At 33.2% G+C, this 14,582-nt stretch overlaps 1 protein-coding gene across 1 annotated transcript in view; it reads left to right on the forward strand.

The window, feature by feature from the left end:
- Nucleotides 1-257: 257 nt before the first annotated feature.
- LOC140440066 (probable inactive peptidyl-prolyl cis-trans isomerase-like 6) overlaps nucleotides 258-14,582 on the forward strand; it is a 30,550-nt gene continuing 16,225 nt past the window's right edge. Inside the window, exons 1-2 of the mRNA XM_072530336.1 lie at nucleotides 258-559; nucleotides 7,457-7,654. Of these exons, the coding sequence (XP_072386437.1) occupies nucleotides 371-559; nucleotides 7,457-7,654 (387 nt within the window). The 5' untranslated portion in view covers nucleotides 258-370. The remainder of the gene's footprint in view (nucleotides 560-7,456; nucleotides 7,655-14,582) is intronic.

Below are 14,582 nucleotides of genomic sequence, written 5' to 3' on the forward strand. Positions count from 1 at the left end.
TTACCTGTTTAACATTAAAATATCTGGGATAAGTATATTCACGTTAATCACCTGTCAAATTCACGTCGGACATTGTAGCTAGTAATGTGTCATCAGTTCCGTCGTTTATCAGATACATGTAAATTTATTGATAGGTTCCATCCTTAGTACTGAGTATATTACATCATTGACTATACAAATAAATTTACGGAAATGGGAACATATGATAAAGTACCACTAGTCTAGAAAGACGCTAATCTTGTCAGTTAAATGATACAAAATTTGACAATTGTGTCTTTTTTATTTACTTTAACATTTAATTGTCAATTTCCTTTTAAGTATTTTTATTTGATTTGAATAGTTTAACAATCAATAAAAAAATCACAGTAAAATGGATTATTCAGAAGAAAAGCCACAGTCTGCAAAAGAAAAGTTTGAAATTTCTGGAATAATAACGAGTGCAGCATTTCAGAGATGTAGATTTCTCGCCATAAAGTTGTACAGAAGTTTTCCAAAGCAGTACGAGCATCCTGTTATAAAACCGATGTTAAATGTAGAATGGGAACAATTTTTGACAAAGGTAAACTCTTATAAATATGCCAAAAATTGAAGAGATAAGTATAAGAAGGGATTATATGACATTTTTTTTAATTTGAGTATTTTTATAATATATCTCTCCAGAATGAAAACACACCATATTAAAACAGATTCACATTTAATAGTATGGAAGAACATATCTACCATAAAGCAAAATTGCAAGGTTTACATTGATTACAGAACAAACGCCAATTACACATCAAATGCCAAAACAGCGCTCCTTCCAACTGATTCTTTAACCGAAAATTTGGAACAAATGCATCTTAGCATGCTAACCCGGTCAAATAAATTTTGAATTTACGAAAATTATAATAAAACTCGTTTTGGGTTAGAACCTATTTTAAATCAAAGTTTAGACACAGTATGTTTAAAATAACAGGATCGTTATCAAGGGAAGCATGTTTTCACGGCTGGTGTTTTTAACATTTTTACAAGTACACTTTTATCGGGGTTTATAGGGCGTTTTAATGGGGTAGTGATCTCTCTCGTACTCAAATGTCAACCTCACCTTCTCGCTGGTTAATCTTGTTTATATAAACGCGGCTAGGATGACCGAGTATAGGCGGTATAACCTTAGATCAAAGATAATGGAAATGTTATCGTTTATGTCGTCGACAATAAAGGGAACTTACGATGAGCGAAAACAAATAAACAAACAAAATAAATATATCCAGGATGATAATACCCATATACATTTTCTTTATTATGACAAGTAACCTCAAAACAATGTAGCTCAGTCCCGGATAGGTCTTAGATCACCAGGGAGTGTTAAGAATCACATGGCTTTACATAATGAAGATAAACAAACGAATTGGAACTTGAAACACATAAACCTTCTTTGCAGCAGGAAAACTTGATAATGCTATTCAAGAACTGACACGGGTGAACATCAACATATGAACAAAATGGACAGATATAGGATCACGTATGAAGAATGCTTCAATATTGTATTACTCCGAGAACAACGGGACAGATCATAGAAATGGAGTTGGTTTTATTGTATCGAGAGACTTGCTGAAAGCAAAAAAAAGTAATAGCATATTCAGCCAGAATTATACTTCTTCAAATAAGCACCAAACCGATTAATATTAACATGGTGCATGTATATGCACCTTCTTCTTCTTCTTTAAGTGCCGTCTTTCAATCGGAGGTTGGATATCATCATCACTATCTTTACTCTATCTACCGCTGCTCTGAAAAATTCTACTAAACTGCATCTAAACCAGTCCCTAAAATTGTTTAACCATGACACTCCCCTTCTTCCTATTCTCCTTCCTCCTCTTAGTCTTTCCTTGTATTATCAATCAGCATTTCATATCGTTGTCCTCTCATTACGTGTATCGGATATTGTAATTTTCTTATCCGTATTGTATTCATTATTTCGTATTATTTGCCCATTTCTCACAATACTTCCATGTTTGTTTTCTTCTGTGTCCATTCTATTCTAAGCATCCTTCTGTGACATCACATTTGAAGTGACTGTAGTAGCTTATTTATGTGTTCTTGCTTTAGTATACAGCTTTCAATTTCATATTGTAGAGATACATATAGATTTCAAATTCATATTTCTTTATTGCAAAGAATTGTTTCATTTTTTACAAACGCATTTCTTGCTATTTCTATCCTGGCCCTTATTTCTGTTATTTGGTCAATATTTTCTGAAATCTAAGTTCACAGGAATTTCTATTTTTCAACCCTTTCTATCTAGTGTAAGATCCAAATCTTGATCGATCTTCACCCATCTGTTTACCGAATGAAACATTTTTGTTATTAATTTTCATACATAGACAAATATGTCTTGCGTGTATTGCATATCAAAATATAAGTTTTGCCCATTTGTTTACCAATCGAATTTTATTGAAACTAAAACTATAAAACGTATAAAATAGGTCGAAGAGGTATTGCCTACGTGTTTACGTTCATCACTACAAACAGGTGTAAATAGGTAAGCAAGTATAGGTGACTGCACCGATCTATTTACCAATCAAAATATATATCAAAATAAAGATTATTTAATAACAAACGCGATGATATAGTATTACCTGCAATAAACCGTTAATAAAATACTATTGCCAAGCTTTAAAGTTTAAAAATCCAAGCAAGTAAAATTGCGTGAGAGAGAAATCCGAGCGTCTTATTTAGTGTGATAAAGAAGGATGGAGCATAGTAGCTGCTCGCGACGCCTTCGTTGGATAGAAGAGAGTACCTATGCATTGACTTTTTAAATATGGTTGAGAGAAACATTTTTCTGTTGTGAATCACTCCAAATAACTACGTTGAACACATGTTACGGGTTTTTGACGGGAACAGTCAACCTCTGCCCGATAAAGATGGGCCCTCAACCGTAGTATGAGAACAAAAATATATGTACGTCAAGGAAAATATTGGTTTGTTCAAGAAAGACGATATTTGACGTTCTTTACGAAAAAACCAAATTTACAATTACGTTTGATGACAATATAGATAAAAATATTTTATTCAATATTTCAACAGGCAAAGCAGCTACTGAAAATGTTAATACTCTCAGGGTCAACATTAAAAAAGAAGGTCATAGCCAAAGAATAAATTTTATTCCGGAATGCAACTCAATATCTGGCAGATTCTAAAAACCAATACCACTGATTACAATCTTAAATTTCGCTTCAGAGTGCATTAACAAAGTTCTGATGAACAAAGATAAAAACAATCAGGTATTACTAAAGATGAAACGAGACATCTTTGCGAGATGAGTAGTTATTAGTATAAAGAAGAAAATAAATATTGAGTATTATTTAACTTGTACAATGTATAAAACAGAGAAGTCAACGTTAACAAAATCGTTGAAATTTTCTTTCTTTACTTCTTCTTTGATTCTCCTTCTTCATTTATCAGTCAGTCCCAGAATACGTGTACTCAAATAATATTTGTGGTCTATTTTGTTGTATCGAGTCAAAACTTGATCACTTAAAGTAAAGACATAACGACGGTATTAGATTTTTGTTTCAATACAGGGCAGCGGCAAGTCGCTTATAACGTATTTCGACCTCTTAGGTCTCATCAGAGCGGTATATTCCACTGCTCTGAATCGAAACAAAATCTATCCCGTCTTAGGCTTATAATTATCGAAATACCTATTTACAGACGTAACAACACCATCTAATAACAACAAAAGAAATCATACGATTTCCTACCTGGCTTATACGTATTTCGACCTCTTTAGGTCTCATCAGGGCGGTATATGCTACTGCTCTGTATCGAAAAAAAAATCTAACACCGTCATTATGTTTTATTTCTTTACCTCTTTTGGAGTACCAGAAACTGAATTCACTACGAATTTTGACCATGATGAACGGCAGGTGGAATGCATATTTTAAATTCCCGTGCCGAGTAATTCATCAAGCTGTTTGCTTTGCAAGTTGTAGAAGGCACAGTGGTAAAAATTTGAATTCAGTTTCGCCAGGTAGGAAATGGTATAAATTCTTTTGGTGTTAAAGTAAAGACTTTAAACAGGATCGACATTAGAGCTGTGGACCCTTAGTCGAGCTACTGCGTATTCCGTGAACTACGTCCCATAAAAGTAATGAAGTAAAATATCTTACCTGGAACATGGAGCAAGGGGACCCCAACCCCGATAACCTAACCAAAGCTTATATTACAAGGAAAAAATAGGGAAAACGCAGACCTGGTAGAAAGCAACACTCTTGACTAAAAAATACAAGGGACTGGTGTGGAATACATTTAGACAGGTCGAACAAAGGGTTCTGATTGTCTTGCGACCATAGAAAAGAATTGGATATTTGATCGTCGACGTACAGCTTTGCACATGGTACCCGAAGAAGATAATAGGGCGTGCTCCGGGAGGCAGACATTATAAAAGCCGATATGGGAAAAGGGTATATGGGAAAGACGATATTGTGAACTCCTATCGTTTCTCTCAACTATTGATGGTTCGGAGTGAAAATAAACACAAATAAATAAAACTAAATGGCTGTTACAGGTACACAAATGCCAACATTATTATTCGTATCTATATCAAACAGATCCTTACAAAGATTTCAGTATGTTAGTTGCTGGATAACAAACGATCTTGATCACGAGATCCAAACACGAGCTATACTAAGTCCGCTTTTCAAAGAATGAAGAAATTTCTAATAAACTCTGCCGTATCATTGGATATCCGATACCGATTTGTAAATACATTTATTCATTCTATACTGTTCTATGGAGTGGAAACATGATCTCTTAGAATTACAAATATGACGCGGATAGAAGCCTTTGACATGTAGATTTTTTGATGAATTCTGAAAATCTCTTGGATAGGGTACGTGACCAATACTGAGGTGCTGAGAAGGATAGGGAGTGAGAGAGAACTCCTAAACATTGTAGAAAATAGAAAAACGAGTTATCTAGAACATATTTATAGAGGAGAAAAATACAACTTTCTACGGCTCACAATGGAAGAGAAACTGGAGGTTCCAGAAAGAAGAAAATGCTAGTGGCTGAAGAATATGACTGGACAGGCTTGGACACTCATTAATTATTAATGACAGCTCAAAATAGACAGTAATCTGCTGTAATTATTGCTAATCTTTTGTAATGGAGAAGGTTCCTTAAGAAGCAGGGTCGCCGCTGCCATGTGTGCCAAGTGTGCATCGCACATGGGCGGCCAACAATAGGGGCGGCCAAAAGCAGTTCACTGATGATAATACTTTTTTAAAACGAAAATAAATTTAAATAATTAAATAGTAATGATTCAGATAATTTTGTGAACTCTAATATTCCAAACAATAATAATTATTCAGTACGTGATAATACTCAAATGCGTTTCATTTATCATGTATACTTCTTTTTTTCATCCTAATCTAAAAAAAATTATTTATTGTATGAACAGTCGCCCTTTTGCAGGTACAGTCATAAAGCAGTTTCGGGAATACTTTTTAATTCAAAGCGGGTGGCGGCTTTCGGACTTCAGTTATTTGGGATTTCACACGTAGATACTTTACAAGAATTTAGGCAAGTGGTTGTAAAGTTTCTGTTATAATATTGTTCCTATGGTTATGTTTATAGATGGGTTATTATGTCTTATGTTCAGTCTTAGTTGAGAATTCGATGAATTTAGATACGCTTTTGATAAACGATTTTGTTTGTAAAATATAGTAGTGTACCCGTTTCTTTTGCACAGTAGGTACTATATTTCAAAGTAACGTCAAGATCAGAGCAATTTTATTCGTATACGCGTTACGGCTACATATTATTTGGAGAAACATTATTTGGACAACTTATTTGAAGTGTTTTTGGATTTATTTTGTTAAATTCGCCCGGCTTCGTTCTTAAGTGATAATTTCAAAATGTCCGAAACAAAAAGAAAACGACTTTCAGGCTTTCAATATAGAAAAATAAAAGAGGCAAAAACTAAGGAGAAAAAAAAATTAGCAGTGCACTGGAGTCATTTTTGATGAAAAACATACATGAAAATATAGAAGACTCGGATATAAATTTAGGACCTTAAACTTCAAGCGAAGTCCAAACCATAGAAAAAAGTACCAAATAATTGAATATTCCTGCGGATAGAGACGGAGGATTTGATGACAATAATAGCGATAGTGCGAGTGCTGATGCTGAAACGCCTGAACCTGAAACCACCAACCAAGACAGAACAATTAATGTTCGAGTTAATCTGGATTGCAGTGTAGGAAGCTCCAGCATATACTTGGTTTCAGATAATTCCGGAAAATGGCCTGCAAATATGAATCCAAGTGAAGTTCAATTTGTTGTTGAAAATTTTTCTCAGCAAATTACAAAAATTAACTTCCACAGAGATACAAATAATAGGAACTTTTCAGAAACTTATTACCACTAAATAGTGGTTTTTGTGCACCTAGTAAACTGTTTTGTTGTGATGAAAGCAGCCGACAATTACTTAGTGGAATTAATGGGGTAAGTGACTGGCAAATTTAGCTATTATTTTAAAAAGACATGAATCCGGTGCAGCTCATATAAAATATTCTCAAAAACTGTTTGAATTATCTACAGCATTAAAAAAAGGATTAACAGTTGACTCTGCTCATCAAAAATTATATGAAATGGAGAAAAAACATTGGGGCGCTGTTGTTGAAAGATTATTATTAATTGTAAAATTTTTATCTAAACAATGTTTAGCTTTTAGAGGATCGTCCAATAAGTTATTTGAACCAAATAATGGAAATTATTTGCAGTTAGTTGAAATGATTTCTAAGTTTGACGCTGTATTATTAGAGCATCTTCGTCGTGTGAAATCCAAGAGTACAAATATACCACATTATTTAGGATGGCAACATCAAAATGTATTGATTGTTTTATTGGCAAACTCTGTTCAGGACGTTATCCTAAAACAAATTCGAGAATCTAAATATGTTTCTAAAACGAGCAAGTAGCTCCTCGGTGGGGTTTGGACTATCACAGACCGAAATAGGAGTCTGGTGTAAATAAAAGAATGGGAATCTGGTGATAGCAGAACATCAGGACATATATTATGCCTTAACTGACGGTTCCATCCTGATGTCTGGAGTGACAAAGAAGACTTTAAGTTAGGCGCCGATCATCTCGGAGTAGTGACGGGAAGATGTGTCAAAGGTCCAGTCCCGTCGGACATCTCCTCCTGGCACATCTTCCTTAGGATATTAGGAACCCAACACTATCTGGGTCACAGGAGTCTGTATGCAGATTTTCCTTTTCTTTAAACCTTCTTTTTTTATCTCTGCAGAGGTAAAAGAAAATTAAATTTTTCAAAAATTTGTATTTTAAAAATAATTTCTGAGTTAAAAGTCGAAAGATAAAGAAAAATAAAGAATTTCTATTTTTTCGGCTAATTCACAAAATACGTTATTTAAAATACATAATGTTATATTTTATGTCTGTTTAGATGCAACGTACTTTTGGTAATGGAATTTGGACTTTGAAAAAACCAGTTATAGCATTTGTAAATGAACAATTCATTGGAGATGATAAAGCATTTGTTAACCACCTTATTAAAAAATACCATTTTTCGTTAAATTTAGATCTAGATCAAATTGGAAAATGTCATCTTGTGGAGTTTTTGAGAGAGAAGATGGGTAAATACGTAAGTGTTACAATTTATATTTTTTTAACTAGATAAGTATAATTATAAATAAAATCCTAAAATATATCTAAAATCTAAAATTCAAGCAACTAACTGAAAAATGATCTAGTATTCCTTTTCCGAATTTGAATTTGAATCGTTTTGTTTGAATCTAACTACCAGCCTGTTCTTCTTCGTGGGGTATATTCGCTTAGCGGACGTTAGCTATCTTATTGACGATATTATCTATCTGGAAAAGACAAGTGCAAAAAAAGTTAATTTTTTGGTTTTATTTACTTTTATTTTTATGATTTATTTATATTTTAAACAAGGAAGTATTCATTCTAAGAGATTTAAATGCCCAAGTAGGAAAAACAGTCAGATTATAGGTAAATATAGAGAGGCTGTTTTAAATGAAAATGGTGCGCGACTTATTGGCTTATGTGAGAACTTATCGTTAAAAGTGGCAAATAGATAATACGCTTATAAAAACGTACACAAATATCTATACATGGACACAGCTAACAAGAATTCTAAGGTCAATTATTGATTATGTCATCATGCGCCAACAGTCAAATCTAAAAGTTTTGGCCGTAAGGGTGTATCGAGAAGCGGATAACCACTTAACCATGACAAAAGTGTTAGTTAAATACTGAGAAAATGACAGCGACCATCAATATGAACAAACAATGTTGGAAAATATCAATGTAAACAAATATAATTTGGAAAGTCTAAAAAGTGAATCCACACAATTTTTTTTACAAACTCAGATTGGTTACAAAACTACAAACTATTAAATAGAAAACAAGATGGTGGAAGAACTATACTGTCAAATAAAAGATGACTGTATACGTAATGCAGCACAAGTGGCCATCGGGTGTAAGGCAAATGGTTTAAACCAAGACCAAATCGGAGTAGTGGTCACAAGAAATAAGAGAGTTGGTAGATGCCAAAAAGAAAGGCTATCGAATCTGACAAAAACACAAAAACACCTACTACAGTGGTTCATAACTTTTTTGATACCCCTATTTCGACCATTGCCACCATGTTTTTAGAAACTCAAAGCCTCCTACTCCGATCATAACCAATGCGAGAAAAAAGTCCTTAAAGAACTTCAGTCAAATCCAAATCTAGTCATTCTACCCGCCGATAAAGGAAATGCCACCGTCATCTTAAACACTTCTTCTTACATTAATAAATCTCATTAATACTCCAGACTACAGACCAATTCCTAATAATCCAACAACCTGTCTGAAGAAAAAAACAAAAGCTATTATCAACAAAACCTCTCTTCCTGTTGACATAAAGCAATCTCTAATTCTTCATGAAAAGTCTTCCAGAACACCTCGAATATATGGCCTACCCAAAATTTACAAACCCGATATTCCTCTACGTCCCATTTTCAGTGCATACAACTGCATTACTCAATAATTGGCCAAGTACTTGGCCAAAAATCTACAACCTCTCGCCGAAAATACTTCATCCTTCATCAAAAATTCTTTTCATTTCATCGAACTTCTTAAAGAATACCCTATCTTACCATCAGACATTCTAGTAAATTTCGATATCGTTTCACTCTTTACAAACATTCATATAGACAAAACTTATTTCATCATCAAAAATCCATTCTACAGACAAATAAATGGTGCCCCAATGGGCTCTCCACTATCTCCAGTAATTGCCAATATCTTTATGGAAGACTTCGAGACCCGAGCACTATTCACATCAATAATCAAAGCCACATGTTGGCTACGATATGTTAACGACACATTCGTTATTGGGCTCCATGGCAGGGATGCTTTGGTGTCTTTTCAAATCCATCTGAATGGTATACATCCTAGTATCCAGTTCACGATGGAGGTGGAAACTGATTCATCCCTACGTTTCTCGACGTTATCATAAAGAAAAACCAATCCCAAAGTTTTCATCACTCTGTTTATCGAAAACCCACCCATACCAATTGTTACTTGCATGCCAACTCTCATCATCCACCTTCACAAATTAATTCAGTCATGTCTCTTGTCTCCAGATCAATACGCCTTTTGCGATGATGCAAGTAGACCCACTAAGCTCTCTAGTTTAAAACAAGCCCCTATCCAAAACGGTTACCGCGAAAATCACATCAATAGGAGCATCCACAGACATTGTAATGTATCAGCCACATACCCAAGGGCAACAACTCCACCCCCAAGCGCAATTGTTAATCAGTTAGCCCGGTATGTAACAAGTCAACATAGCAAGAAAATAAAAGAAACAAAATAAGGGGTAGTTAGCCTAGAAAAGAATAATTATAATTAATTAAATAATTATTATATACTCCAAATTAAATAAAGTATACATTTCAAATTAAACAAAGAATGACAATTCGACCTAGTTTAACGTGTATTACACAAGTTTCGTTATCAGGTCAGCTCCGAATGTTTAAAAATTACGACACCTTAGACCTTCGTTGGAAAATAATACAACAAAGCGACACACCAGCGATAAGAATAGAGCTGAGTGAGAGGGGCACACCATCGCATGATCCATTTTAACACGTGGAGCAGATGGCACGATCAGCAAAAACTCAAGGGAAAAGCAGTAAGACGCGACGATTTACTTCGGTGCTGTGACGGAGTAATTGAGGGTATGCGTTCGCGGGACATAAAAACGAAGAAAATTGGTTAACGAGGCAGTGAGTGCTCGACGACCTAGGGGAGTGCTAGTCGGTCAGCCGTTCCGGTGTGTTCAGCTCAGTTAGCGCGGCATTGTATCCGACGGGAACGGTAGAGAGTATAAGTACCGAATTTTCGTCTCTCTTAAAATCGTGATAGCGTACAGTACTCCCAGAGTTCATTCAGACTGTTCCTGAATTCCAGTACGGACTACAAGGCGTATTCTTTAGCTAGGGCCTAAATACGCTAAGGTAACTAAACATAAATACTAACCAATGGGGAAATACAAATAATAGTAGATTGTCCACCTTTTATACTCCTTAGTAAAGCCTCTTCTTGTCTCTTTTCGAAAAATTTGATAAAACAATAATTAGCTATCTCGTACATCTTGGTGTCTTAGTTGTAGATTTACGATTTATTAATATATAGTAAGTTTGAAATTTGGCTTTTGTTCTTTCCCGGCTCGTTTCAGGTAGGGACTAGAAGAGGACACACCTTTCGCTTTATACTTCTCTCCGGCTTCTAACGTAAGCCAATAACCTCTAACTCTTTACAGGGCCTGCATCACATAGACGTGGATGTTACATTGGTGACAGCGTTTATTACAACATAAATTTCCTACCCAATCTCAACCCAAAGACTCATATCCTCATCATACGAAAGTTTTTCTTGTTTACATGAAAGGTGTCACTGACAATATCGACAATTCTTAAATCAATAGGATATATATAGAATATTTACCGACGACAAACCAAGTCAACATCGACGGTATAAATAAACCGTCCTCTGTTCCCAGTGGCAGTAATACAATGGTTAGTAATCAGTGTAGTAGTATCTAACCCTGAAGAAGACATCAAAGAGGATGTTGAAAGGTCGGCGCAATGATAATCGACGTCGTTCAACCCAGAAGACTGTTGAGTTTAATATTAATTCTTGTAATAGTATTAATCTTAGCTCTAGGTTTAATATATATATAATTATATATATATATATATATATATATATATATAATTATATATATATATATATATATATATATATATATATATATATAATTATATATATATATATATATATATATATATATATATATATATATATATATAATTATATATACAGATTGAACGAATTTAAAACGGAACATACGAAATCAATGTATTTCGGCTCAACTCCGCTCTAGGTGGTTGGCCAACAAAAGGTTGTCAAATAATTATATTATAAAAATCCAATACTTCAGCGGGCTGCTGGATTCGGAACTCATTCAAGAATAAGTCAAAACTCCACCCAAATAGGTTGCCTAGAATCACTGAAAAAACTAGACTAAACAAGCAGTTATTATGCTGTCAAACCACTTATCGCTTCCTTATAGTCCAAGAGATAGAGCCGAAATTTTGAACTGATCAGTAATATGACATTTCTCTATTGGAATATATTCATTGTAACTGGGTTAAGACTTTGCCTTACAAGCGGACGCCTCTCGTGGTACAGGGGGTGGCTATACAGGGATGAAGTTGTAATTTTTTTCGGAAAAATTAACGATCAATAATATGGCTGAAAATTTGCCCAGAGTAAGATCTTGGTATAACTAGAAGAAATCCCAAAGGGCGGACGCGAGAGTGGATACATAAGGTGTGGCGGACAGGGGTGAAATTGCAATTTTTTGGGGAAAAATTAACGATAAGTAATATATCCGCCATTTTCATGGCTCATTATTTAGCCCCTAAAAACTCTAAATATAAAAGGGCGGACAGCTGGGTTGGTACAGAGAGCCATAAAACGGGGTCAAATGTACCACTTGCCTGCGCATTTTAGGTCTCGGTAACAATTTTCAAACTGATTTTATTATGATATTTTTATACCGATTGATTTGAAAATTTGTATGCTCACTTCTGTTACTATTCTGAAAAGCGTCAAGTAGAGTTTTCCTCAATTTTCCAAAAAAATTTCCGTAAATGAAAATTTTCGTAATTTTTTGAGGTAAAATCTAATTTGTAGAATCCTTTCGATTTTCTGTCAGTTATACCATGATTTTTTTCCAAAAATTTTCAAACGATTTTTCCGATAAGACAAAAAAATTTAGAAAAACTTTAAAAAGTTCGTCATTTTTCTCACTCTCATTGATGTCATCACATTCATCATCTTCGTCACTTTCACTTTCAATAATATCACATTCATTATCTGCTTCATTTTCAATCACTACTTCTCGAACTGATTCTAGCATCTGAGGCCCACTAAATCATTTGAATTTATATGTTTCATCTTCTAACTCCCAACCATGTTCTTCAACAATCAATTCTGTTGGTACTTTTTATGAGCATTTGTCCAAATATTTGAAATATAATGAGCTCGCAGTAAATGTTGGTGTAATTCATCTTGACATGGTGGTAAGCTTGAAGCATCGAAATTTTTTAGTTTTTTTTTAATTCTCGTTCACATCATGCAACTTATACTGCCGGTTAAATAGTGAAACTCTGACATCGTTTACTTTTCTTTTTGGAATTGTTCTCGTCAGTCCTGTTCCATATAAGTGACATATGAAAGTTTCTAAGGTTTCAAAAACTTCATTACAATCGAAGTCAGTTTCACCAAGTTGAATAAAAGCATCTTTATACTTATTACATTTAGCGCATGCGTCTAGAATTACTGATCTAAATGAACGCGCATCATTATTATTTTAATATTTTAAAATAATAATGATGCAAAATTAATGTCCAAACAGAATTTGTAAAATTATAATTAACTAATGAAAAAAAATTCAATCAATTTGAAAGTTAAAAAAAATATTGAAAATATCTACAAAGTAAATTTCAAAACTTAAAAAATTGATAATTCCACTATTAAATTGATTTTTATTAATAATTATTTGTAAAATGTTAAAGGAATTCTACAAATTGAATTTTACCTATTGATAAATAGAAATAATATATTTTGTAATTGATTATTAATGTAATAATAAATTAAATTTTTCTTATATCTGAACAATCATTATTTATGCAATATAAATTTAAAAACCTTTTTATTGTAATAAAAAATAAGTAAAATTACTATTTTTTATACCAAAAATATTTAATAGTTAACATTATAAAATTACTTTAATTTAATAAAATATCAAATATCAAACATTTATTCAATTAAAAATTAATTCGTAAAATATTTATATTTAAGAAAAAAATGTGATTTGTAAAGTAAATATGACTTTAGTTTGAAAAAAAAAACATTATCATAATATCATTTTAAAACTACAAAATATTCTATAAAAGATTCAGACGATGACGTAGAGTTTTATCAAATGTTTTAGAAAAGTTTTTCTAAATTTTTTTTTCTTATCGGAAAAATAGTTTGAATATTTTTGGAAAACAAATCATGGTATAACTTACAGAAAATCGAAAGGATTCTACAAATTAGATTTTACCTCAAAAAATTACGAAAATTTTCATTTACGGAAATTTTTTTGGAAAATTTTGAGGAAAACTCTACTTGACGCTTCTCAGAATAGTAACAGAAGTGAGCATACAAATTTTCAAATCAATCGGTATAAAAATATCATAATAAAATCAGTTTGAAAATTGTTACCGAGACCTAAAATGCGCAGGCAAGTGGTACATTTGACCCCGTTTTGTGGCTCTCTGTACCAACCCAGCTATCCGCCCTTTTGGATTTAAAGTTTTTAGGGGCTAAATAATGAGCCATGAAAATGGCGGATATATTACTTATCGTTAATTTTTCCCCAAAAAATTGCAATTTCACCTCCTGTCCGCCACCCCTTATGTATCCACTCTCGCGTCCACCCTTTGGGATTTCGTCTAGTTATACCAAGATCTTACTCTGGGCAAATGTTCAGCCATATTATCGATCGTTAATTTTTCCGAAAAAAATGACAACTTCATCCCTGTATAGCCACCCGCTGTACCACGAGGGGCATCTTAACCCAGTTACAATGAATATATTCCAATAGAGAAATGTCATATTACTGATCAGTTCAAAATTTCGACTCTATCTCTCCGACTATTAGGCAAGCTCCTCTTTCCTTTAAAGGAGACAGATAGTTGAACGATATTTTATACAATGTCTATCACCGGGTATGGATTTATTTTTTTCCAAGTTTTATATTGGTCCACTATTTCAAATGCAGTTCAAACAGACATATATTAAATTGTATGTTCTGTTTTAAATTGGTTCAATCTGTATATATATAATTATATATATATATATATATATATATATATATATATATATATATATATATATATATATATATATATATATATATATATATATGTGTGTGTGTGTGTGTG

Source organism: Diabrotica undecimpunctata, chromosome 1, assembly GCF_040954645.1.
Source record: "Diabrotica undecimpunctata isolate CICGRU chromosome 1, icDiaUnde3, whole genome shotgun sequence".
Taxonomy (NCBI): Eukaryota; Metazoa; Arthropoda; class Insecta; order Coleoptera; family Chrysomelidae; genus Diabrotica; species Diabrotica undecimpunctata.